Raw genomic sequence first — 27,744 nt, 5'->3', positions numbered from 1 at the left:
AAATAAGTCCAGTTGGAAGCCAACTTGGTTTTGCCATTGATTCTTGGAAGAACAAGTTGCTAGGACAAACTAGCACCTAATGAGAAACGTCTGAGGATCCATAAATATGGGTCATTGCACCTTGGTCCTAGAGTCGTATCCCACAGAAAAGGGATTTCAGTCTTGCTGATAATAGCAGCATGTTGTTCATGAGATGTCTGCATGCAAAGGAGAACAAGAATTTGGAAAGTCCAGTTGATTATATAGGGAAAAATGCACACTTCTGTTTTCATCTGGGTACTCAGATGGTGTGATGAAAGCATCAACCTATATTTGGCCCATGTCCAGCTTTTGCATCAGACACACAGATGCATGTGCGTTTGATTTAGAGTGACACAAACAGCCAATTCACATGAGCAAAGTATGGGTTGGCCTCATCTGCGTTTACCTGGCTGCACAGTGTCAGCACTGTGCAATTGCTTCTGCAGGTCCTCAGACAATATCTCAGATTATACAACTGTATATTTGCATTTCTTCCCCTGGGACCTTCCGCCAAATAGTTCATCAGGGCAGTTTTATCCTCACAGGACTCCTGTACCGAGAGATGTCAGCTTGCCCAAGGCCTGAGGAGCAGCTTTGGACATGGTCATCTCCGGCGCCAAGGCTGATGTTCTAGCCAGGAACCCACACTACTTCCCGGCTCCGTGATTCCGAGAGCAAGGCAAAGCATTCAACAGGGGACTCACAGCGGCACAACAAAATGCAGTGGCTACAAGCAGAGCCCCAATCAATGTGATCCATCTCAAAACCATCCAGTGCATGGTACCTACAACTGAACACACCAAGCCTGTTTTGTGCATCAGCCCTGAGATGGACATGAGTATGAGGTTGCCTCACGTCTCTAGTCCCGTTTCCTCACCCACCTGCCAAAATGGAATTTCAGTGGAATCTGTTTCTAGGGTTTTTTTCCTGGATATTGTCCTCCTCCCTCACAAACAACATGCTATGGTAATGTCTTACTCAGTTCTACATTATCACTAACTTCTCTGCTTTATGGGCTTAGAAAGGGAGGGCGCTTGTTCCATCTAAAACTAATCTGCCCTACTGAGATGGGGGTAATGTATTCAAATGATAAACACATTTCAGGCATGAAAAGATTTTTATGACACCCCCACCCCTCTTTGTCTAGCTTTCTATCAATTAGATATTTGATTTCTTCCCTCTTCTCACTGAGGGTTCTAAAACCTATCCTATTTTTCTGCATGGCACATAGTAAATCACCTTCAAGATCTACCAAAGTATTTCTGAAATCAAACATCTTCCTATCCAAAGATTAAATTAAATTCTTTCTTTCTCTGGGGTATTACACAGCTCAGAAATGCAGGCTTTTTTCTGTCTCCCGTCTTCCCCTTCTAGCAACAGATCATTCTGCAAGAAGTGTGACAACTTTTTAATTAAATGAAAGTTTATTTCAGTATTCAAATTAGTCTCATAGCTGCTTGGGGGAAGATGGGCTTGAGAATACATGGTGTACGGTGAAGTACTGCCTCCTCAAAGATGGAGGTGGTTGAGAGAGAGAGAAAATAGCAGCCCAAACCTTCACTCATGCATTCAAATGTTTACTACAACTAGAAATCGACAGCAAAAGGAAAGAGTTTTGCTCATGTTTAATCCAGGTTAATGCTATACATCTTTAAATACACAATTCAAAAGTTTACATTATGTCATGCAGTCCCTGTGATGGAATGACACACTGGCCTTGTTGTCTCCTGTTGGTTTTCATGATCTTCGGAGCCTGGAGCTTAGGTAGGACAGAGAACTGGAAGAAAAAGGGCAGGGGAAACAAGACAATTTAGGGTGGGGAAGTTTCAGGTAATTGCAGACATACGTGTTCATAGCTGAGCAGAATGCTAGCATATGCCACTAACTGGTATCCAGCATCCTTCAGAAACCTTCCTGGCCGGCCAGTATGGCACGGTTGCTAACTTTGCCACGCTGGCCAATGTTCTGGGCTAGAAGGTGTCCGTGTGGGTGTGCACCGGCACCTGAGTGTGTGTGTTGCACATACAGCCGTGCAAGCGAACCAGGTTCTTCAGAGCAACCTCTTGGGCAGAGTCCACCGCTGTGCTAAGGCAGCCAGGCTGGGCAGGCATGTCTGGGATCTGTCCTCTCAGCTGCTTTCCATGCCCGATATACCATTGCTCCGGGGCATTGTTGGAAATGCAGGGGGTGCCTCCAAACTGCCTGTGGCTCATTGCAGCACTGAGATCCGCCTGGCAATCCAAAGCTCACCGGCCGGCTAGAGATCTCCCCTCCCTAGAAATCAGCTGTTCCAGTGATGCGGAGGCCCTGGTGAAGTGGCGGTTCTGTCCGGCTCAGCTGAGCTAGTTCGCCGCTCAAGGTGCCTGCCAGCTGCTCTTTTTCATCAGTTCCACTGAGGGCGATGCCAGGCTTGCCTAATTTTAGGAATGAGCCCGCTGTACAAGCGCACTGTCTAATCTGATGGTGACCAGGTGTACAATCTCCTCCCTGAAAACAACAGGGTGAAGCAGCTCTTTCTGTCTGGAGCAGAAGCTGACAGGCAGAGTGCCGTGGGCCAAAGCGCTCACTCACTCCCCTTCCTCCAGAAGGCGGGTTTGGCATTTAAAAAACTGATCCTCCTTCTTTCATTGCTTCTTTGTTTGTTTGCTTTCGAAAAGAGGAAGGCAGAAGACACAAGTGTACATTTTACTGAATATATGTACATGCATCACTCTGATTACTTTTTAAATGTCAGAAGCTACTTTTGCTTGATTTGCAGGCAAGTGTATTTGTTCAAATGAGTTGCAAAGGTAAGAAATCAGGCTCAGGATGCAGAAGGGTGGGGCTTACAGAGATGATAATTCATATGCCCAGAATACCCTGGGAAATTGCAGAACCAGAATGTAGTCCGTACAAAATGCAAAAAACCTGTGCAATGTGGATCTGTCTCTTTGGGGGCCAGCTCAGGCTCTGAAGCAAAAGCTCCTGTGTGGACAATGTACAGAAAAATGTGCACACAGTTTTGTGGAAATCTTTTCTTTCAAAAACATCTTAAAATGAGGTGGAAGCAGAATGAATGAAATGGAAGCCTGGAAAATGGGAAGCAGAGATATTGAACCTGATAGATTTGCACATCTCTAGTCAAAGTATACCAAGATGGCCAACTCTGGGAGGTCCAGGGGGCATTTTGGCCACTTATACAACATACTGCCCACTGGTGTTGAAATGGGAGGAATGTGATAATTATAATAAACTGGCATCTGCAGCTGCTACAGCGTGCACAAAGGCTCAAAACTAGCGAGTTTGCAAGCCAATTTTGACCTCTTCGTACGCTACAGCAGCTGTAGTCAAAAGGATAAAAGTCAGCTGTGCGTCTCTACAGCAGCTACAGGTGCCACCTGTGGTCATAAAAATATTGGCGGAAGCCCCACACGACCCGCAGCCGTCTTGTTTCCCCCTCCCTGTAGCAGACAATGCAGGACTTGATGGACAACCGTTCTGGTTCATTCGAAGAAGCTTCCTATTGGTAGTTACCTTTTAAAATGTAGTCAGTTAGCAACGTAGGGACCTTTTCGTTGTCCTCCTTCATTGCAAAGAGAACTGAGGAGAGAAGTTGGGGGGAGGTCATTAGCACAGCACTCCGACGAGCCACCTGCTCCCGTTGCAAGCTTCCCATGCACCGTGATCATCAGCGGCGGTCCCCAGGAGGCCCTCCTGAGCTTTGGCTCATGGTTTCCAGCGAAAGAGCCTTTTCCTGGGCCTCACTGTGGAATGCTCTCTGGGCAGCATCCACAGAACATCTTCCACAGCTTTTACTGCACAGTCCTATGCATGCGTACCCAAAATGGTGTTGAATGCAAAGGTTGACGAGCTATTTTTGCTGTGTGCTCTTGCTCTCACATGTCAGGAAAGTGAAAACAGCTGTAAAGCAACTGGAGAAGGGAGCAGAGAAATGGGAGTTGTTTGCTTCGTGACTGAAGCGATTTAGCAAGACATTTGGGGGAGGGGGGGGCTCTGCAGGACCGCTGCATTCAGGGCTGAAATGACCTGGCTGCAGCACCAGTTTTGAGGGGGGGATGCATATTTAAATATGTATTTTTCATCTAAACATGGATTTCAGTATATAATTAATGCAATTTGAAAAAGAAGAATTGTGGTAAAAACCTGCAAAAATGTGATCGTTCAGAAATAGATGCATCTACCCCTGTGCAGAATGTGGGGAAGCAAGACATGTGAGTCAGATATTAGTTATATTACTTTATGCTCTGTTGGTGACCACTTGAATAGCAACAGTTCAGGGGCCTGTATTTTGAGGGGTTGGTTAGTCTCCGAATTTTATTCACTGCCATTTCTTCCAGCTCAGTGACAGATCTCGTCTAAATATATCTTAGACGATATATTTGCATCACAGTCCAATGCAGTGTTGCACACCAGTTAATTAGAAAAAAACAAATTTATCCCCGGTAACCTCTTTGCCAAGGCTTCGCCTCTGGACACAAATTGTCACTTGCACAAAACTCGCTCTGTGCATAAAACAGCCATTCAGAGCACTCCACTCTTTTCAAGAGAACTAAGACAGTGTTTGTTCCACTCAGTTCAAAACAGTTGCCATGGAGACCCAAAAGGAGATGGATGATTCTCCCAGAATGCACCAAGGCCTGTCACAACATCGCAACCTTTCCATTTCGGTTCCAGAAATTGTTCACTCAGAGTTAGAGGCAAAATCCTCTACCCAGACAACTTGGATGTTTATGAAACAGCTTTTGAAGTTGCAAACTATTTAAGAATACGCTGTTTCTTTCTGCCTATTTTAGGGCAGGAACTTGAATATTGAGCAGCAGAAAAAACAAAAGGAGGTACAATGATTTGATCCTAGATAAATGCAGAAGATGAAATGGTTCTGGCTCTCGCTCTCGCTCCCTCCTCCCCAGCATACATACATATACATACATGTATATACATATATATCGATGTATAATATTTATACACACACACATATATACACATGCATATACATACTTATATGTGTGTGTATAATATTTAAAATACATATACAGGAAGATTTAAAAATCGAAACAAACATGCTTCTCAATGATACTCGTTTCGGAGAAGCTACGCTTTCCCCTACTTGGGCCCGACGTGAGCTGCTTCCACCCACTATAAAGCACGGAGACTCAGGCTAGATTCCCTCCTCTATGCAATGTACTGCGTGTAGCTGCAGATACTTCAACTCATGGTAATTTTCCTTCCAAAGTGAATGGCAACATCCAGATAGAGACCAAAGGGTAAATTCCCTTTCTGCCCAAATCACAGACTTAATCCAGATTGGATCTCCCTGCGGCTTCATTGGGTAAACACCCGGGCTTGAAGCCACGTCCAGTGGTGCAATGGAGCCAGGGCTTGCCAGGAGGAAATGCCGGCAGGGATGGGGACACCATCTGCCACACCCCACCCTCCCCGCTCCCACTGAGTTCCACTGCAGTCCTCACAGGAGCCTGGTGGAGGAGGTTCTCCCACCAGCTACAGCTGGGAACTATCAGTGGGATCCTGCAAAGTATTTTGGGCTGGCCTGGTCTTGAATGGGCTGTCCAGACACATTAGCATAACAAAAGACCTGCCCCTGGGAGAGAGGAAGTCTACTAAAATGGGCTTGCTGATATGGATCAGCCTGGGCGCCTAACATTCCAGGCCCTCCTCGGGTGTAACGATGGGCTGTTGTGATGAGCATCTGCGTGTCGAAATTTGCCACTACCCCACTGGCCACGTCTAGTTTCTTCCTCACAAGTTGTGCTGGGCAAGCAGAAGGGATGGGGCCCAGGACAGGGTGGGGGGATCTTCTCTCTGTTCATCCCTGGTGATGAATGGAGGTCATGAAGGAAGCCCTAGGCAGGTCCACAGCCTACGTGCCTGAGGACTGAAAGGGTGCAGGGGCACAGGCGTGCCCACCAGCTCTGCCCCAGCATCCCTGGACCAAAGGGTGCCTCTGACACCTGGGCCCACACCATGCAGGGAGATGGGAGACATTTCGCCCAATCAGTGAATGTACTTGGAAGCCCTCCCACAGGTGGGAGACTCCACTTGCAGGCACTTTTGGCTGAATCCTCTTACAGCCCATCCCTCTGTGGGCATTTGTGTTCAATGCATAGAAGAGCAAGTCTGTGGGATTAATTGGGATGCGTATCTTCATTAGCGATACCCTACTTGCCTTCTTGTGTGCAGGTTTTATGGGGCAGACTCCCCAAACCTGGCAGCCCAAGTGGAATTGAGTTCCAGCTCCCATCATCCTCATTGCACAGCTAAGGAAGATGGGAGCTATAGCCTAACACCTCTGATAGGCACCAGGTTTGGGAAGGCTGCTGTACTTTTTCTTCTGAACCTGTGGGAATAGAATTCAAAACCAGGTTGACACAAACAAGGATCTGCACTCTCTATTAAGAGTTTTTGTTCCCAATATGGGGCTTGTGGCAAACATACAAGGGACTTGCTGTTTTCAAATATTTTTAAAGGTGTTGTGATGGAGACAGAAACCCCGTCTGTTCAAATAAAAGAAGGCTTAACGAGCGTCAGCTCTGGATTTAACAGCAGGAAAATGCAGCTATTTATACGAGCAGAGTAGCAGTACCAGTGGAAGAGGCCACTTAAGGCGAGGGCAAGAGTCTCTTCGCTTCTGTCCTTCACACCGTTTGGCTACATATCCGGGTGCCAGGCCAGCATTTTGACAGGCATGCTATTATTTACGCTGGGGTAAGTGACACGTGGCTCATGGAGGACCTGCAGCCCGCTGCTACGACTGCGACATCGGCAGCAGCCACAGGAGGAAAGGCAGGGGATCCCTCCCCATTGGCATGACGTGGGCGGGGGCACTTTTTCCCATGCAGGGCCGGCCTGAAGCATGATTGTGCTTGAAAGAAAGCAGTGCGCCCCACGGGGCCTTCTTTTGGGGTACAAGTTGCTGCTTGCAGACCAGTGCCCACTCCAAGCAGCTGATCCGGCTCAGTGCCAGGGTGCAAGCCCTCAGCGGGTTCTGGAGCCGGGAGAGGAGCAATGGCCCCTTGGCCCCCAAAGGCTGCCCACTCCAACACTTGCCATGAAAATTAGCTACTGCTACACACAGAGAGATACCTACTAATTTCAGGCATCAACATGGCGCCTTGGCATCTTCTCCATGTGGGCCACCCAGGGCTGGCATGCGGCCCAGAGCCGGTTTGGCCTTTAGATTGAAAAAGGGAACCTAATCCTGGCCTCGACTGAAAGGGAAAATTTACCATTTTACCACAAGGCCTTTCTATAATACTATCTAACTAGCATATGGCTGATGTTTATCCTGAATTTTATCAGAGAGTGCTCTTGTCCTATTCCCTTTTAAGCACACCTTAGATGGGCATATTGAGGACACTGCAGTGGTGCGACAGGTTTAATTTATTCAGCTGAAATGTACACCTGTATCTCTTTCGTCAGAGCAAAAGCAGTGGAGTGGATTTAAAAATCGTAAAGATATAATTCTTATGCGATGAAGATGAGCCATATGGAAACATTCCATTGGTAAACATGGCTGCAATTCTATATATGTCTACTGGGAGTACCCCAGCTGAACTCAATGCAGTTAACTTACTTTTGCATAGAGATATATAGGATTCTACTATAAGCTGCAAGTCTAGTCATACTTATTAAAGAATAAGCCCCACTTTACATCAAAGAGGCTTACTCTGAGTAAATATACTGAGGGTTACACTGCATAGCACCAAACCCTTAATTTAGCTTTATAAAAATATCTCATTTTTGCTTTTTTCCAAGAAATCTGACATTGGATCCAAATTTAATGATGCCTGTGAGTAAAAGTACATCCACATTCTAGTTCTCTCTCTCTCTCTCTCTCTCTCTCTCTCTCTCTCTCTCTCTCTCTCTCTCTCACACACACACACACACACACACACACACACGAGAGACAGAAGTGTGTCCGAGATCTCATAGCTGAATTATCAAACCCAGGGAATAGCTCAAACTGATTTGGAAACAAAATGAATCAATCCTAAGACCAGATAAAATGAGAAACTGAGAGAAACCAAAATTGACAGATTAGATTATCCTGAATTTCTGTGCCTTCCAATTCTTTGATGGCATGTTAAAAGACAAGTTCCCAAAACATCCGAGCCATCATCGTTTGTCTCAAAACTTATAATCCGATCAGAACATCCCCAAATATCATGCCAGTACCTATTCAAACTGAGCATATTCTTCCCCACTAGGCATACTGGTGCTATTTGAAGGAAGACCTTTACCGGTATGAGCATGTTCATGACTCTATTTATTGGCCCACTTGGAATTCAGTGCAGTTGGAAGGCACAGATGGGGCCAGGCCTTCTCAGCAGTAGCCCCTCAATTCATGAATTCTCTCCTTAGGGACATGAACTCTTTGAAAACCCATGCATTTATTGCTCATGATTTAGCTTTATTGATACTATAATGGCTGGATATTTTAATGAATGGTATATTTTTTGTATTTCTGTGATTTATTATTCTATTATGGTATGGCTATGCTAGAATTGTGTTCTGAAAGTGGCCTAGAACGGTGCCTTATAGATATTAAAATAACTAAAACAGGATACCTCCAATGGGCACATCTTTACCTTCTCTTATGCTTTCTGCACCCATTTATTATAGTAGCGCCGACCCTCTAAAATGTTAGCTGCTGCTGTCTCCACAGACTCAAGAGATCTTGGCCTGTGCTGGACACACTGCGCCATCTCAGCCCTGCCTGCCTGCCCCAGGGAAGCATTTACACATCACACAAAATGTTGCAGGATGGAAAGACTTGGTATGGCCATTCTTTTCAAACGGCCACGAAGGAATCGTGTTTCTTTTAGATATGAAGCTGGGGGTGGAGCCAACTGGAGGAGAACCTCAATGCTGGGGGGTTTCCAACAGAGGTTTCCTCTGTTCCCAGGCATCTGATGGCATAGGTGCATAGAAACATAGAAACAGAGAGAGTCAGAAGGGGCCTCCTGGGCCATCCAGTCTGACCCCTGGCTCCAGCCAGCTCTGCTCATGACATGCCCACCATGTGCATGTTAAGTGACTTGTTTTATGGGGTCCTGGTAGCCAGTTGTTCATTGCCGTTTGTTGTTTCAGATCGCTCTAAAGTTTGAATGTAAAGGCTTCGTGTCATATCTTATCATGTCATACTGGAAGGTTTTAATTTTGGTGAACTGCCCAGAGAATTTTGCTGGGCAGTATAGAAATATAACAAATCAATGAGGAAATGGATTTGGATGAGGCAATGAGTGCACGGAGAGAGGGCTGTAACCACCTTCCCCAAGTGCCACAATCCTAACCCAACAGCCTCCATGACTGTTTCTGAAAGAAAAAGAAAGAGGAGGAAGGTGTGATCCTGTGTCTTTTAACATTTCACCCACTTGGGTTTCAAGAGAACTTCTGTTGCCAGTGCACACAGCATCGCGGGCCAGGAACTTACTGTTTGTAAGCATCTGTAAGTCCTCGACTGAAGGCGGCGCCCCTTTCTTCTCATACGGAATAACTGTGTTCAAATACTGGAAAGGAACAACATGGGCAGTTATTCACCCTTGCCCTTCTTTCAGAGAAGCACAGAAATCGGAAGCAACCACCACTGCCTCTTTCACCCCGGAGAAAAGGTGAAAGCCAATCATACTACCCATTTTTGTCAACATGCTGAATAGGCATTGTCAGTCCTGATGGCTGGCATCTCGAACTGTTCCTGTAAGTGTCCGACACTGTTCCCAGAAGGGCCTTGGATCACGGCATGCAGGAAGTCCCAGATCCATCCCCGGTATATGAATTAGAGGGATGATCGCAGCTGATGTGGGAGACTGAGCCCTGAGCCGGTGCAGGTGGTGAGAACAGACCATACTGGGTTAGAGCATCCCATTAATGGGCTGAACTGGTACAAAGCTGGGCCCTGCTTTCCACAGCTCTCCTTGATACAGCACATAGTTCAACCATAACACTTACCACCAAGAAATGGGGTTCTTTATGACCTCAGAAAAGATTTTTTTTCAGCATCAGAACAATCCAGGCAGGATAACTTTATCAAGCCTACCCTGTACAAGTACGCGGCACCTACAAATAGAGGGGCGATGTACCGCCCCAGCTGTGCCCAGATGCCCTCCAGTTGGCTTCCTGCCGGCCACTGATGACTTGAGGACGCTGGATGAGCATGCCTTGGTCTTGACCGACAGGGCCCTTCAAAAGTGGGTCCTTGCCGCCCAGCCTCCAGTCGGCAGCCAGGATTTAGGACTGGACTAGTGTTTATGGAGACTATGGAGGATCAAGCCAGCAGTAGCAGGTCTTTGAACAGTGCCAGGTTAATCAAGATGCACATTTTAACTGACTCTTAAAGCCTTGATTAAGCATAACAATTCACTGACCGAACCCTAAAGTGCCAGAGGGTTCATATTATTTGGGTGCTTAGAGTGTTGGACAGGGAGAGCCAGATTCTAGCCCTCCTCCAGCCACAGAACTCACAGGCTCTCAAACTAATCTACCTTACAGGGTTATTGTGAGAATAAACTTGAGAGAGGAGGAAGCTTATATAAGCTGCCTTGAGTCCCTTGAAGGAAAAAAGAGTGGGATATAAATATAACAAATGACATGAAAATAATAAAATAACATTGCTTGGGATTCAAAACCATGATTTTGCATCACACACAGTGGAATTTTATGCCCTAATAAACTTCTTGGTCATTATTGGTTGCTTTTGCTGCAATAGCCTAACAGGATGAGCTTCTGGAAGTCACTTTGCTTGTTCTCAAAAGAACAATGTTGCAAACTAAAGAGAAGCACAAATGCTCCAGAAAGGCAGCTTCCATGAGCAAGTCTTCATTTAAAAGACGCAAGAAAGGAACAACGCTTGGCACTGATGACCAGGCCCAGAGGACTTTTGCTGCCCCCGTAGTGAGTCAGCTGTGCTTTCCCCTGCAGTGGCCAAATAGCACAGGCTTGGAACTGGAAAGGGGGCTGATGTCCTGCTGCCTCACTCTGCCTGACTCTCCCTGTGTGGGTGGGCAGAGAGCAGACAAAACTAAAAAGGGGGCTCATCTCAGGTCCTGGCCCCAGGACGTGTTTTCAGGCAGAAGGGGACTGGGGATCTGCCGGGTGCTGCTGGACCACAGTTCCCACCATTCCTGAGCATTAGCCATGCTGGCTCGGGCTGATGGGGATTGGAGCCCGATGAGGCGAGTGCCAAGTCCAGTGACACCCAGCCTCCTGGCACTGCTTCCAAGGCTCTGGGGCAGCCACCGTGCTGAAGCGAAGTTCACAAGAGCCTGGTCAGTTGCCTAGACAGAGGAACGGCCGGGAATTCTGGGTAACGTGATGGAAGCAAGGTGTGGGGCAAAAGCCAAGAGCTGCTCTGCAGAGGTTTTAAGGAGCAGAGGCGAGGAAGAAGATGGGCACAAACAGTGATGCCATCAGAGCCAGGCTTTGGGGCACCAGCACAGGAAGTAATGCACATGTCCAGCTACGGGGCATCAAGTCATTAAATCCAGAGGCTACCATGACTTAGCTGCACTTCTGGGCAATTTGAGGCAATTCATCAAGTGCAGGATCAGGGCGATTGAAACAAAAGCAAAGGCGCTCACACAGGCTGTGTCCCTACTTGTGGCAAGAACTGAGCTCACTGTGAAAACCAGCCTATAATTACACTTTCCCAGGGGAAATGCAGGGCGCTCACCTCTGTCTTCTTTGCATTGCTATCATGCTAGCTTGGCCATCTGCAGGAAAGGGCCAGCAAGCAAGGGAAGGGGCTACCCCTTTCCCTGCCCTCTGAGACTCCCTTGCCACGGTGCAACTGGTCCCCTGCCACCCCCTGGTATTCACGGCTTAATGTGTTCACACTCGCCTGCTTATCCGTCGCTGAGTTCCCAAATGTCTGCCGGATTCCAGTCTGCAGGATATTTGAGATCCCTTCCATGCTGAACCGCTACCAGAAGACACAACAGAGCCTGTTAGGGCTTGTCCTTCCATCGCTGGCTTCTCCTGCCCAACTGCCTAACAATTCAGTACAGCCACGAAGACTGTGGCTTGTCTCTGACATCCCAGTGAGCTTAGTCCAGTCCCAGGTGCTCTTTGAGGCATGGAAGATGCATCTGCAAGCAGGAAACGCCCATCTCCATGTGCCGCTGCTTTTGGCCACCTGGTGGACCTCTCCACCCCACACGGAAGCCATCAGAGCCACCTGTTTCAGGGCAAAGGACAGCAAGGCCCAATCCAAGAGCTAAAATAAGCAGGTGTTGTTGGTATTTTGGCCCTGCCTCACCTCCTTTTACCTTCTGCCCCAGCCACAATTGAAATATGCCCCCCTCACCAAGACCTTCTTGAAAATGGAATTCTGCTCTTGGGTTGAAAGCGGTTCTGAGCCCCTGGCAGAACAGTTGCATTTGGGTCTTCCAGCACAGCCCTAGAGAGCCCTACTCAGAAGTAAATTCACCAATTTCAGTGAGACTTGGTCCCAGGTAGGTAGATATAGGGATGCAGCTTCAAACTGTTGGGAGAGGCTGTGTATGTACTTCTGTTACATAATGTAAAACTCATTACTCAGTGGTGGCCGGGGATTCCAACAAACCAAAGAGCCAGAATGACTACACAGCTCACCATCCCTGCCATGAGCTAATAAGCGATTATGTGTCTGCATAGATCCGAATTTTGCTTAGAGCAATTTTGCAAAGGCTACACTGGCCAGGAGACAGGGCCAGGATCACGCTGTGTGTGAATTCTGTAAAGAGATGACCATCAAGCAACCGACAGCAACCATTCACAGAGGACTTGGCACAGCTTTCACTCAGGTCCACCTACCATTCTTAAGTTGCTTTTTGCTGAATAAACGCAATGCAATATTGCACTGAAAAGCCCCCAAGAGATCTCTGATACACCGCCAAGCCCAATTTTTACATTTCAAACCATCTTTTGAAATCCCTTGCCCACCTTGAGAGGCATTTGGGTTGCCCTTTCTATTCGGCCGCTCTGCAGACTCAGCCCTTTCTCTTTCCTCCGCCTTTTCATCAGCTCCCTGTGCTCTTTCTGCTTGTTCTGGACCTCCATCAGCACTGTGATGAAGGAATTCTTCACCTCCTTCTCAAACTCCAGCTCATCCCGATGAGCCAGCTGCTGCACCAGTTCCTCTGAGTAGTCCCGGATAGCACCTTCTACGCGATCCAGAAGCTCCAAAAGCTGCGAGGGGGACATGTGTCCCAAGCCTTTGGAGAATGGAAAGAGGCAAAAGTGCTCGTCAGTCTGTCCCTTTCGAGAAAGGAGCCTGTTTAGAGTCAACAGAGATAACCTATGCAGAGCGGGTTGAACATTCTACATAAAGCATGTTATAAAGGCTAAGTATTACAAATGCCAAGCGTTATTTTCCTCGGGGTTGTTTTTTCCCCAAGGGCTGTTGCTCCAAAAAAACAAAACAAAAAAATCTTACTTGGTTATTTTTGTGTTGGTAAAATTAGATTGCATTAATTTGTTTGCAGGTGATAAAAAAGACACATTTCTGATACAATTACTCCACTCTCTTGTCACAGCAGACATACCCATGAAAGAGGTTTTGCCCCATGAATCTCTTACTCCTGGTACAAAAAGAAGTTTCTATCTTACTATTGCCCCTCCATTCACAGGAACAGGGAAGCCTCTTCTAAGACAGAATTTGTCATACAGAGTTTCATAAGCATATTAGAATAATCATTCTAAAAATAATTGAAGTTGGGTGCCCAGCACTTCTGCCAATCGAAATTAATCAATTCGCCTAACAAATTATATCACGGCTAAATCCGGCAGTCCTAACTGCTTTAAACTTTTCCGGCAACAAACTGAGGCTTCAGGGGCGAGGCTGCAACTCTATGAAGGGCAAGTGAATCAATTAAATTTGCATATGGGTAGAAGCAATATCTTTGACCAGGAGCCTTCTTTATTTTTACATAACATACAGGTGTGGTAGCAACTGTTACCAAAGAGGCATTCCCTCTAACAGAAAAGGGGAAGCCTCTTTCAAGCTGCTATTATATATGCGTGTGCTTGCATTTAAAATAATAGCTTTTAAAAGAGCATCTGCCGCTCGGGTAATCAGAGGCAACTTTTGTCAACTAAAAACTTTTAAATTAAGTTCTGCTCATCAGTGAAAGTTGCAACCGTCCTTGCAAGTCTGACATTCAGAAGCCAGCTTCTCTCTGATTAGAGTGAAACAAGATGCTTGCAAGAAGGCAGTGCGGAGCGGCCTGCTTCTGACCGAAGTTCCTGCCAAGTAGTCAAGCTCTCCTTCAGCACTTTCCACATCCTCACCAGTCTCAGGCTCAGCTTTCTGTTCTCCCACCCAACAAATCCATCGGCATTCTGGGCACTGAAAAGCTCAGTACTCATCAGGGTGTTTGGAGTATTCTTCCTCCTCCCGCAGATCTTTCTAAAGTGATTTACCTCCTCTGTAAACTTCACCCCCTCTTCTGCACGGAGGGTGCTGCTTCCGTGACATGAATGACAGCGCTCACTCTTATCACAAGCAGAGAAAACATCTGGGGCTGGATTCTGGTGGTATGTGAGATCCACAAATTGGATCAACACTAAATGAAGCTTGAGCATAGCGGACAGAACTCTCGGACTTCATCCAGTGATTCTCAGCATGGTGTAATCCTGGAGTCAGTCCTGAGCCTGGCTTTCAATGCATTCGTTCCCAGAGTGGTCTGATCTGGCCATGGTCCCGCAAACCTTGGCTGCATCTCCTCTGGATTACTGTAAGGTGTTCTGTGTGGGGCTGCCTTTGAAAATGCTTCAGGAATTTCATCCGATCTACATGCTGCAGCCCGTCTCTGGCTACAGGAAGCCTGCAGCTCTCTTGCTGCAGCAGCTTCACTGGCTTCCAGTCTGCTTCCAGGCAGAAATCCAAGAGCTGGTTATGATCTCTAAATCCTTATACAGTTTGGGACTAGGCAACCTGAAAGACTGCCTTCTCCCATAAGAGCCTGCCCAGCAATTAAGAGCTTCAGGAGGGACCTTTCTTTCAAGATACTACCATCCAAGGCACCCTTGGTGGGGACAAAAGAGCAAGACTTTTCCAGGGGTTGCTCCCAGGCGGTGGATGTTCCCACAGCAAGGCCCGGTTCTCTCCCTCTCCACTGGGCTTCCTCTGGCAAACAAAGAAGGCTTTATTTGGGAAGGCCTTTTGCCTGTAAATGGGGCACTGTTGCTCTGGATGAGCTTTATGTTTTGTAATTGTTATTTTAATATATTTTCAGATGCTTTAATCAATCTAAAATTGTTCTGGTAAGCTGGCTTGAGCACCATTTTTGGTTGAAAGTTAGGGTTTAAATCAAATGAATAAATAAATAGATGCATGTCCCATCACAGTTCTGCTAAGAATGCACAGTTGATCATTTAGGCCATGGGTCCTCAAACTACAGCCTGTGGGCCAGATCCTGCCCGCCATGCCATTTAACTGGCCCACCCCAGAGGTTTTGCACTTGCGCACGCAGGCACGCAGCTTGCTCGTGGGGAGATCATTTTGAACTTGCCTGGAGAAAACAACTTCCTTGCGAGCAAGCCAGCACCTCGCCCCGTGCGCCCCCGCCCCCTCCCCCACCTCGCCATGCTCATGTGCGCCCTGACCCCTCACCGGCCCGCACCGCCTTGGCGGACCGCGCCCACCTCCAGAACCTTTCGACTGGCCCCCTATTTAAAAAGCTTGAGGACCCCTGATTGAGACAGCAAAGTGCATCCTCGAATTCTTGGAAATGACTCACTGCAACAAAAATCCCACCCACCAGTGGCTTGTCCAGCCACACTCTGCGGTTTGTTTTGGCCTGCACATGCAATCCAGAGCAAGATGCATTTAGCAGAGGGGGACAAGAACACGTTTTGGGGGGACCTGCCGATGCTGCTGTGAAAGAAGTGCACACGTGGCAGGTGCTGCGTGATTGGTGGAGACCCCCTTCCAAATCCACAAATAGTCATCTTTCAAAAGCATGCCTCTTCTCCCTCCAGGAGTGATGTGATTCCAAACAGGTCTCTTTCAGAGTCACTGCAAGACCATTTGTAATTGGCTTGCCCTATAGAATTGAGGGCTCTGCTTGACTATGTCAACGGTTGGAGGCTCAACTGTGTCTTTTTATTTCACCTGGCCATCTTAGGCTTGGGTTTTAAACACTGTAACTCACCCCAGGCTCTAGGAATGGGGTAGCCTATAAATAAATAAATTGATGTTAAAGTACAGCATAACCAACATTTTTCATGTTAAAATGCATCATCTGTGCTCAGTTCTAAGATTCCACAGAATGGTGCTATCACAAGGACGTTTCCCAGCATTTCAGAGAACAGGTAAAAGACTCACAACCTATGGGACAGCAGGTTGAAGCATCTGCAGACCCTTAAAGCAAAAGAAGACAAGCTGGGATAATATAGGCTCAGATCTCCCGGCTTAGTGAGGGGTGGTCATTCTGATCAGGGCTGCAGTGCTAGCGGAGGACTGAATCTGTCCCTCAACACCATTTCCATTATCAAAATTGGTCCCCCAATGTGGTAATCGCCTTGGTAGAGGCAGGGAGAGAGAGGGACAGAATACAGATGTTTTTCTTCCTCCCATACTCCAGTGGGCCAGCAGCAACCTCAGAGCAGGGTGAGATTTCAATTGGTCAAAAGGTACAGGATGAAAGCATTGAACCCTTTCTCCATTTCCAGTGCTGTAAACCTTGAAGAAGACACTCTTGAAATAGAGATTAAGAGCCAGTTAACATATCCAGGACCAAAACAGACATGTGCCTCCAGTTATATCCTTTTTGTTCCAATTTTTACTCTAGAATAGTTGCAGAAGCCTCAGTCTGGACTGTAACCAGGATCAGGGGTAGGGAACTTTTGGGGTACAAACTGGGGCATGCACACGTTTTAGAGTAAAAGTGAAAAGACTTGGTTGTGAGACACACATTTAAAGTAATGCCTGGTTCAAGTGGTATCTGTTGAGGGCCTGCTGGAGTCTGGTGCTGCCCCACCTATAAAGTCAAGAAATAGTGTCTCTTTCAGTCCTCTCCGGACATTCTCACCTTCATAGGACCAATTGTTGTTGAGTGTTTGTGACAAAGCCTTCATCTCTTGAAGAAGGACTGAGTCAGCCTGGCTGCTGTTTTCTCCACTATCATCTTCCTCCAGAATCTCCTCTTCTTCATCAGGGTCTGGGGAATTTTGCATCATCTCCTCAATTTCTTCAATTACCTGTGTAAACAATACAGCACCAAATCATTAAGGATGATGTCTCTCATCCGTGCTTTAAACAGAAAAAAACGAACAAACTAATACTATGAAATTGCCAGCACAAAATTTAGTGGTTATATCCTCCATAAAACCTGAGAGACATTTCATTTTTAAGCTTAACCTAGGTAAATAAATATACAGGGATCATCATTAACAGCTATATAATTCAATCACAAAAACTGGAACACAATTACCCCATGAGGTGCTGTCTTGATGTGCTAGACTATAAACCCCATCATCCCCAGCTATTACGGCCAATGGTCAGCCATAATGGGACTTCTCCTATGCACTGGAGAATGGCTGAACTAGAAGATGCATTTCAAAGTGGGGATTTGAAATGGCTCACAGCAAGGCTTCAGCATCGCCCGGTCCTTGTGAGGAGCCCGGGCCTTCAGCAAGGTCGTCTTATCAATCCCATGGCCAGCCGCACCAGAAAGGCAATCGAGGGAGGGAAGAGGGCAATCCCTTCCACTGCAGTGGTGCATCTTGGGTACTTGCAGGGGTCTGGGAAGGCAGCCTCCAAGGCGCACACTTCTGCTTTAAAGGAATGTGCAAAGCATGCATTTACCGGATGCAACAGATGCACCTTGTAATAGGCATACAGTTTATTCATGTGAATAGGCATGATCTGCTCTTTCGGCCAATAGCTAATGGCCTCTGCCTGGTGCAGTTTTTAACTTGTTGTGAATTGCACGATGATGATGAAGAAAGCAAATTGTCCTGCTCTGACTCACTATTCCAAAAAGCAGGGAGCTTCTTGCTAAAGGATGGTATCTAAAAACTTTAGATAAATAAAATATAGAATAAAATGAAATAGAAATAGGAAAGTGTGCGAACTCAGGAACACCCAGAAATCCTGCCTCTAGCCAGATGCTTGGAGGCTGGCGATACTTTCTTACTGGGAATGGAAACATTGTCTGTGTATGTTCAGAGGCATTCTCTTCTTTGCAGCATTCCCAACATGCAAGTAGGCTAAGTATATTGCAGGAACGATCATATTACAGAACTAAACAAGGTAAGGAATGTGGCTTCCATCTTTTGCTGTTATTCTAAGATTCCTTTTTCTTCCCACACCAATACGCTGCATCTCTCCTTTTCTGGCATTTCATATGCTTCGCCAATGGAAAAAAAATGGGTAAGTTCCAGATAAAGTCATATTTAGAGTAGATAATTGTGCCTAACCGAAGCCCCACTGGCTTCAAGGGTCTCCTCTACAAATGAGTAAACCTGGAACCAAAGCATAAGGCAAAGTCCTGGATATGAGCGGCGTCTCCCATCGATTGTCACCCCACTGCCGTTGCCCTGCTCATTTTCAAAGCCCTCGGGATCGTGTTTCTCCGCCATCGCCCCTCCCCTCCCCTCCGTTGCATCTCATGCCACTCGAGTCATCGCACTGAGAATTTTCCATTCAGCCTGGCACACTGCCAGTCATTGCCACGCTAATGCAGCTTGTTTTCTTTTATTTGGGGATTTTGTGGTAACACAGTCACAGCCTTCCTTGTGACAAGAAATCAGTTCAAACATCAAAGCACTTTTGGAAGCAGATGGGCTTCTACAGTTCTTGCAGACACCCAAGAGAAAGCAGAAACCATGGAGGTGCCTACCTTGTCCTGCTGTTGGAGACACTAATTCCAGTGTATTATAGCACAGGGCACAATTCTAACAGCCACTTCTTTCTTAACAGCAAAGCCCACTGGAAGCTGCTCAGGTTCTCAGACCAGAGACTTTAGCAAGGGGAAGCTTAATCCCTTCCTCCTTGTCTGAGCCCGTTGGATGAAGTGGCTGGCACGATGCACTGCTGCTCTGCAGCAACACCACAGGTGGCCAGAAGGTGGCACTGCAGCCACCACCTGGCAGGACTCAGAGGATGCAAAGCACACCTGGGGTGCCACCTGGCCCAACAGGGCTCCACCTGGTTCTAGACTGGCTCCTCAGTCTGGGCTGGACATGGTAGGCCTGCTCATCCTTGCTCTCCTCCAAGACTGAAAGCCCTGACAGGATTAGGTATGTGTCATCCCAACACATTTCAGGAATATGCGATAGCAAGCTGCTTGAACAAGCACATTTCCTTGGCACCAGAAGGCAAGGCCTCAAAAGCGTGCCTTTTTGGAATAGGTACATAACTATGTGCATCCGCATCTGTGCATGTAATAGCCCACTGCCCATATTTAACATGTTGACCCAAAGTAAATGTGTTCATAGCAGCCACATACAAATCTTAAAAGTTGAGACTGGGGGGCTGCTGTTTGTCGCCCCCTCCACTTGCCCACTGCAGCTGGGCAAACCAGTAAGGGAGAAAGGGCTCTCTCATATATTCTGCTCCGAATCATTTAGGCTTTTATCCATCAACAGCAAAACCATGAACTTGCCCAGGAGCTAATAGGCAGCCAGTGAATCCCTTCAGGAGGGGTGTTACATGCTGAAAAGTGGCAGCCCCAGCTCCTCAAGGACAACCTCGCCACTGCCCTGAAGCCCATGGGCTTCCTCCCACAGGATCACCTGGTGGCAGTAGGCGAACATTTACACTTCCCACACTGCCCCCCCGGAGCTTCCCTCCGTGCCACTGTGGGAAATTAAACTGCCTGGCTGCCACGAGGTGACCTTGTGGACACACATCAGTGCAGAGGTGCCCTCCGGGAACCCCAACAGAGAATGCAAGGCGCGGAGGAAAACGTTCCCGAGATGACCCGGCAGTGGTGCGATTAAGTCCCTTTAGCCTCCAGGCTTTTCAGGATGGGGCTTGTAGGTGGTGCTGAGAATTACTTCACTTGCATGGTGCTGTGACAACCCAACCTTGCGCACACCCCTGCAAACCCTCTTCGCAGCTACCCAAGACCCGGTTTCCCAGCCGGCCATTCGTGTGTCTCTGAGCGCTGCTTCTTGACCCCAGGCCCCTGCTGGTGGATCACTCGGGTATACACAAAGCGATCCTGCAGGGATTGTACTGCATCCCTGGGGAAGAGCTGCAGCCCATCCTCAGAAGCAATGAGGCCGTGACAGCATTTCCCATGCCGGGAACCTCCCTGGAATACATTACAGAGTTAGAATAACTTAGAGGGGAACGAGGCAAAGTGGTTGTGAGTGGTCAACAAAGCCACCATCTCTCCTTTTAAAAAAATAATAAGCCTGAACACGCCTGTTATAGAGAGTGTGCGGCAGTGGGGATCTGCAGCGCCCGACAGATTGGGTATCATTGCCATGGAAACCAGCAGAAATTCACAGGTGCAGCAAAGAGCCTCTCAGTGTGGAATAAGCGTCTTGCTATTTAATGACTGGCTCACTCCAAAACCGGAGAGGCAGAAGAGGCCAATCCTCTGAACTGGAGGCCAAGGGTTCTGTTTGAGGGAGACGACATGAAATTCTGGAGGGCCGTGATCCATCAGGCCACAATGCGCAGCAGCATCACTGAAGAACCATTTTTACCAGAGACTTGCTAGGAACGTAGAAAGCTGCAGCATCTTTGCCCAGCAATCTTCGCCCTGTAAATGTCCATGCCGGTCTGCAACATCTGCCCCACAATCCCAGGCAACCTGTTTCTCACATGATCCGCTGTCACTGGCTGTCCCAGCCTGATGGCCTCTGGCTGAGCCAGGCCATGAGCTGCAGCCAGGCCAGCAATGACAGGACCCGCTTTCCATCAGGACGTGTGCCTGGAGATGCAAGTGACTGGGCTGAGAGCTTTGGCGTGCAAAGCATGCGTTGTGCCACGGAGTCTTGGCCCTGCTGTTGATACTGGGAGCATCTGCCATTTTGAGGAACCACCCCAGGAGGCAGAACACACCCTTACAGGGCCTGGCTGAGTGCTGAGCATGACACCACTGTTGGTTGCAGGAAGAGCGTCTAGGAGGAGGAGGTGGTGGTGGAAGCCCCATCGATGAGGGGGATTAAGGATAGGCTGGGCGTGCACATGGTGGGCATGCCATGAGCAGAGCTGGCTGGAGCTGGGGGTCAGACTAGATGGCCCAGGAGACCCCCCTCTGACTCACTCTGTTCCTATGTCTATTATCCTCACACGTAGCTCTGTGCAGCACCTTCCTCCACAGGGCTTCAAAGATGCTTGGGCTGCCTGGGGAAGGATTCTGTGCGTATGGCCCTGGGGAGGTACAGGGATGTTGCAGAGTCCCTGTGCCCAGAATCCCTTGAGGGAACAGACTGTCCACAGCAACAGTACAGGAAGCTGAATTCCATGTGTGGAAGGGGCCTCATTCTTATGGTGGACAGTGCTAAAGCCTAAGTAGGTAGAGTCAACAATGCCAGCACAGTCTAGTTCCAAACTTTTCCAGCCCATAACTATGTTTTAGGAGAGGCATTTTGAACGTTTAGAATGGAAATAAAACAGTACAAAAGCCAGGAACTGGCTGGTGGCTGGGGGAGAAGAGAAGGGGTATGAATTTCTGTTAAAGCTTGAAGGGAAGGACCAGCCCTCCCAAGGGAGCCAAATTTGGCCCCAAACCTGATGTTCTTCCCTCCAGATCCTGAGCTCTTGCTCTTACCCATCATCCCCTGAGCTTTCATCACCCTACCCACTACTCTCCCATGCCCTCTCTTCAACCTCTTTTGTGGGACCAATTCTGATATTACCTTTCTCATGGCAAGTAGCATTGTGAGCCAGGTATGACCTCACAATTTTAATTGATTAAGTTATGCCTAATTATATACACTCATATTATTATACATAGTTTATTCTTCCTCCACAAGTTAATAAATGAAACAAAGAATTGTGTAAGGCACTGAACTCCAGGTCTGCTAAACTCTGCTTCAACAACTGCATTGGTTTTCTCCAAGTATCACTTGTCCAGTTTCAGTAAAATTTTCATAATTATGAGGACTGCAGTCTTTATTTTTTTTCAAACATATGAAAAATTAGGATTCTTAAGACACTGCGATCTGCACTCAATACTACATTCTGTGATGGGGCAGAATCATAGCCTAGGTACAGCCTTGCATGCAACATTAGAACCCTCCTTTCCAGTGGAAAGGTATCAATTCTTCTCACACCCATGAAATGAAATGAAATGAAATGAAATGAAATGAAATGAACAACCCTGAATCTTCAGGTATCCCCATCTTTTTTTAGAACAATGTTAAGAACATTGAAAATGTCATATCAGAAATGGCTTGTGATCAATCCTTTAGGAAAAGAACAAGCCAAACTTATGGTCTGCCTATTGCTTTTCTATTCTGCATGGTCCTCCCTGCTCCCAGTTTAATGTTCATGCTACAGCCCTGTGAGAGAAGATACCAGTAATGTGTGACTGGCCCAAGTTCATGCAGTAAGTTTCATGGCTGGGCGGAGAGCTGACCCTGGATCTCCTTAGCCCTCCTTTCACACTTGACTACCTTCACATTAAACCATGGTTTAGTGAGTCATGCTCACATAGGGTTGCAGACACCCTTAGCTTTCTTGTCCTCAGGAGTATTTGCTTTTGCTTAACAGGTTGCACAGACTGACAAAACATGGTTAACCATAACTATAATTCGTTTCAAGCTAGCCAATTTCAAGCCATGACTTCTGAAGATGGTTTGTTCAAAGTAACCACAGTCAACCGTAAGCACAGTTCTGGATCCAATTGACAAAAGCAAAGCTGAAGGCTTCAGAACTTCTCCTTCCCCCCATGTGGGTGGAAGAGAAGGGATAGGAAGGGAGTGAGCCTGCGGCTTGGGCAGGACAAGTCTGGAAGCACTATTAGAATTAGAGAACCCTGAACCCAGACACTTGCTTTCGATAGAATCTCAGATGATGCTCACATGTTTTTGTACCAAGCAGGGAGTCTACCTTCTCGGGGTCATTGTCCCCAGCTGCTACTTCTCCTTGTTTGCTTTCCCATTATGGCTGTTGCTTGTTTAGTTGCTTGGTAGGCAGAAAGAGAGTGAGCAAGCAAGCAGGCAGTGCTCTGACTCCTGCTCACCACCACCGTTGTCTGGACCAGACCAAAAAGCAAGTAAACAAGCAGGTTGCAAATGGGAAGACGAGCAGCATCTGCAGAGCAGTCTTGTCAGGCAGCCCCTGAGAGAGTGTGGACCCTTGGCAGATGCCCAGATGTGCCTCCCCTGTGCACTAGACCTGCCTACCTCCACCTGCGGTTACCGTCTGGTTTGTCTTCTTTTAGCAACGTAAGCAGTGACGATCCTGTACAGATCATATATTTGCTTTGTGGGGGAATCGGACAACATTGGACAGGTGGCAGCAGCATCTGAAAGCATGCAAGATGCCCCCAAACCTATCAGTTCTCCAACCCCTGTTATGAGCGTGCGCTCAAGGCAATTGCTCAGTTTGCCTGGCGAGGGAAGGAGCAAGTTCCCTAAAAGGCAAAGCCCAACTCTTTGTGAACAGCCAGACATGTTGCGGAGGCCAACCAGCTTTCCTAGTTATGTGGTAGAAAGGAGGCATCTCCCATCTCTCACACGGGAAAGGCCATGGGAAGGGCAGGTACCTGATCTGCTGTGAGTAGAGGCTCCTCGTTAATACCAGAGTCATTTTCACTCTTCTCGTTAAGCTCTTCCTCCTCCTTCTCGTGGATCTAAAGGGAACAAAAACCCAAACTGCATGCTGATTCAGTAGCAGGCATGGGCCCCACTTAGCTTTTTCCTTTTCATCTCATACTAATACGTAGTACGCAAATCTTGTCCAGATACCCTACCTCTTTAATACATAAAGGAAGCCACTCAAAAGGCTCTACATCTTGTCACTAAAGCCACACTGTGAAGCCCAGAGTAGTCCAGGATGCTATGCTGGCCCTCCATAATAGATAGCTGGCTGCTTGCCTTTCACTTTTCCCCAGCGATCTGGGAAAAGAAAGTGAAATGGGCGAGAAGCCAGAGCAGCTCGGTAGAGGAAGACCTTAGAGATAAGGTGGTCATCGGTCTCGCTTAGGAAGGAGCAGCGGGGAGGGGGCCTGAGGTGGTCCATCAGCTATCAGAAGCCAGGCAACAGGGGGCATGCAGGTTTCCCCACCATGGGTGCGATGACTTGGACTTTAATTTAAATTAGCCCAATAGTCTCTAAATTTACTTCTCCACATAGAAATCAGTATGTGTTTTTTGGAGCGATTTGTTTCCTCCTATCTGGCCACACTTACGTACATAAGTGGTCACATTTACAAAGAGGAAGAGACCTAAAGCAGCCTTCACCTGCCTGGTACCCTCCAGATGTACTGGAGAACAACCCTCAGAATCCGGCGGGAGAAGCCGTCATGAAGTTGTCATCCAGCACACCAGGTTGGGGAAGTCTGTCTGAGAAGGTCGCTCAGGATGCCCTCTTGGGACGGCTCCGCTCTTCGGGAGCCCTGAGACATGTGAAGGCAGCAGTCATGTGAAATGCTCCTCAGGGGGCTCGTTCCCAAGGCCAGGGTCAACCCTTGGCACCCCACCCAGCTGCTGGGACCCCAGCTCCCCCCCAGGTCCACCAGCAATAGCGATCGTGCTGTCCCTCACCCATGCGCACGCTGACATTTCCCTGGTGCTTTCAAGCGTCACAAAGCTGGGTTTAGCTGCCATTTTAATATTCCAGAGCGAGAGTGTGGAAATAAAAGCAGCCGCTAGACACGTCGGGGACATTGTCCGCACAGAAGCTGAGTGCCGTGGAGCGCTGTGGCCTGCAGCCAGGTAAGCCCGCCGGACTGCTCTAACAAAGGAGGGACCACCAGGTGGTGCTTGCTCAGACCCTCCTCAAACCAAGAGGCCCTGTGCGCAAGCCCCAATCCCTTGAACCAGGAGGGAATTTGAGGACAATGCTCAACCTGACACACACACCCCCCAAATAAACTAAGCCCTTCCTCAAATCGAGCACCCCTCAACACACGCACACCTTTCTTTAAATTGCGGTATTCCACCTGGTCATGTTCCACACCCACTAAACAGGGGGAGCGGTCAGCAAGCCAAAGACGTCCGGGCTGAGAGAATGTCACGTGGGGGGCGGGGGGGGGGGGGAATCCTGTGCAGAAGGACATTGAACAGAGGAGCTCTGGCTGCCAAGAGAGCCACACTTACCACGCCTCTCAAGCAGCCAGGAGGTCTGCCCTTCCTGATTCACTTTCACTGAGGAAGGGAATCGATATTTGCTTCTCTCAATGTTTGACCAGCCATTTATTCCACTGAATTGCTATGATGGCTGACGTCACCAATATCGCTGTTTCCTGGAGCCGTGATTGCATACTCCCGCTTCAGCGGAGGAGAAGACCGCTGCTGCACTGCTTACGAAATGGCCCAGAAGATTATGGGGCCCCACCACCACAGAGCCACTCCCCACACCTTTCAAAAGCGCCACCTCACAAGCCTGTGGTGATTGCTGGGCACTTGCACCAAGAGCTGCCCCAGTCCACAGGGTCTTGCCAGGGCACTAGTAAGGCCTATTGCTGCACGGGCCCCTCTCCGCCGTGCCCCATGGGACAAGGGTTGGTGCTGCCATTTTGATTTCCTGCACTGTACGTCACTCCGGAGCACTATGAAAAATTAAAATGGTGGATCCACCCAATGCTGATGGCCACACTGCTTCTGCTTGCCCTCACTACGAAACCCGAGGGCCCTCGGCAGATGGGTTCCACCAGAGGGCATTTGGCCAAGCTCCTGCTCAAACTCTGAGGCAGCCCAGTCTTTCTCAGGAGGAAAACAGCAGTCAGGTGTCCATAAATTTGTTTTCTCCCAGCAGAAGCACCATCTAGTTCCCCACCCCACATTGCTGGGGTCCCCAGACCTACCTAAGAACTGCAGAAAGCAGCTAGGATGCCACCGCTTCAAATTCCCACATTGCTCCCTGAGCAACACCACCACAGCTCCTCTCCTGCATCATGGGATGGCTCTGCTACCTGCCGCTGCCAGGTAGTTTTGTCAAGCTGCCTTTCTGGGAAGTTCGGCATTACCAGTCTTCTCATTCTAAACCAACACTTAGTGGTTTAGTGGTAACTTAGTGTTGTAAGCCGCCCCGAGGCTTCGGCGAATGGGGCGGCATAAAAATGTTTTAATAAATAAAAAAATGAAAATAAAAAAACACCCCATCAATTAAGTTTCCAAGGGACCCCAGGTTTCACTGGAACACACTCTGAAAAACCACTAGAGGAAAGCTTTAAAAAGGACGGACGGACGGACGAAAGAAGGCAGGCACGCAGGCAGGCAGGCAGGCAGGCAACTGCCATGGTTTTAGATTTTAGATCAGAACACTCAAATGGCTGAACACTCTCCCACTGAACAACAGAGCATCCCTACAGGCAATCCTTAGCGCTAAGTAGCCACAAACTGGCCAAACGTTAATGGGTAGTTAAAGCTCAGGCACATTTGGAAAATTTAGGAGCTGAACTTCTAAATTTGCTTTAAGCAGAGGCTGTAGAAAGTCCTTAATCTATTTGTTGTTGTTGTTAAAATTAGACTTCTAAGTAATTATTGTGATGTAAGTAACTATGGGGGTGTGGATCTGTTTTACAGGGTTTTTTTTTTCTTTTTGTGTTTTTTTCTACCTCTTTTTATATTTGCAAATATAACAGAGAGAAGGAGAGGCTGGCCAGCCATCTGTTGGAGATACTCTGAGAAGATTCTCTGCACTGAGCAGAGAGGACTACAAGGCCTCGTCCACACCCATGATTCTGGGATTTTTCTAGAACACAAGCATGCTGCCCCATCCATTGGCCAAAGGAACAAGAGTCTCATTCAAGCAAAAAAATGATCAGATTTAGATACTGGCTTATACCTTGTTCTGGCCATAACAAACTGTTCTCTATCCTCATCTTTTTTCATGCATTCTACATCTGGTGTGGTCTCATCATTTTAGTTTCCAAGCTAGATGGCAGGACCTGTACTTGATTCCTCCAGACCACTGTGAGAGGCAGTGACCTGGAGTGCAGCGTCATTGCAGCCACTGGCCTGACCCTGCCCTGCTGCACTCCCCTAACCCTATTATAGGGGTAAAATGCCACTGAAAGGGGAGAGTTTGAAAAAGCCTTCCTTTAGTAGCTTTTTCTGCACTGCTCATTTCTGCCCACTCGAAACACATTCCAGCCATCAAAATCATGCCAGGACACCTCATTTATCTAACCCTAACCCTACCCTGGTGCACAACCCTAACCCTATTATAGGGCGAAAGTTCCTTGGAAATAATGCGATTTTGAAAAAGCCTTCCTTGAGTAGCTTTTTCTGCACTGCTCATCATTTCTGCCCACTCTAAACACATTCCAACCATCAAAATCACACCAGGACACCTCATTTTTCTAACCCTGACCCTACCCTGGTGCACAACCCTAACCCTATTATAGAGCGAAAGTTCCTTGGAAATAATGCGATTTTGAAAAAGCCTTCCTTGAGTAGCTTTTTCTGCACAGCTCATCATTTCTGCCCACTCTAAACACTTTCCAACCATCAAAAACACACCAGGACACCTCATTTTTCTAACCCTAACCCTACCCTGGTGCACAACCCTAACCCTATTATAGGGCGAAAGTTCCATTGAAAATACGACGATTTTGAAAAAGCCTTCCTTGAGTAGCTTTTTCTGCACAGCTC

General features: G+C 47.7%; 1 protein-coding gene across 3 annotated transcripts in view; it reads right to left on the bottom strand.

Annotated features, from left to right (window-relative positions):
- Positions 1-1,471: 1,471 nt before the first annotated feature.
- The window catches only part of FEZ1 (fasciculation and elongation protein zeta 1), a 41,909-nt gene continuing 15,636 nt past the window's right edge, over positions 1,472-27,744 (bottom strand). Inside the window, exons 3-10 of one of the 3 annotated variants that reach the window (XM_044437353.1) lie at positions 23,691-23,777; positions 17,049-17,217; positions 16,170-16,193; positions 12,958-13,229; positions 11,876-11,956; positions 9,473-9,548; positions 3,535-3,600; positions 1,472-1,798 (exon numbers count right to left, since the gene is read on the bottom strand). In XM_044437353.1, the coding sequence (XP_044293288.1) occupies positions 1,782-1,798; positions 3,535-3,600; positions 9,473-9,548; positions 11,876-11,956; positions 12,958-13,229; positions 16,170-16,193; positions 17,049-17,217; positions 23,691-23,777 (792 nt within the window). In that variant the 3' untranslated portion in view covers positions 1,472-1,781. The remainder of the gene's footprint in view (positions 1,799-3,534; positions 3,601-9,472; positions 9,549-11,875; positions 11,957-12,957; positions 13,230-16,169; positions 16,194-17,048; positions 17,218-23,690; positions 23,778-27,744) is intronic. The other 2 variants (XM_044437354.1, XM_044437355.1) reach the window with 2 other exon arrangements.

This window comes from Varanus komodoensis, unplaced genomic scaffold, assembly GCF_004798865.1.
Source record: "Varanus komodoensis strain SLA01 unplaced genomic scaffold, ASM479886v1 scaffold30, whole genome shotgun sequence".
In the NCBI taxonomy this organism is placed as follows: Eukaryota; Metazoa; Chordata; class Lepidosauria; order Squamata; family Varanidae; genus Varanus; species Varanus komodoensis.
The sequence above is the reverse complement of the archived record's forward strand: the minus strand, read 5'-3'. Positions and strand labels throughout refer to the sequence as shown.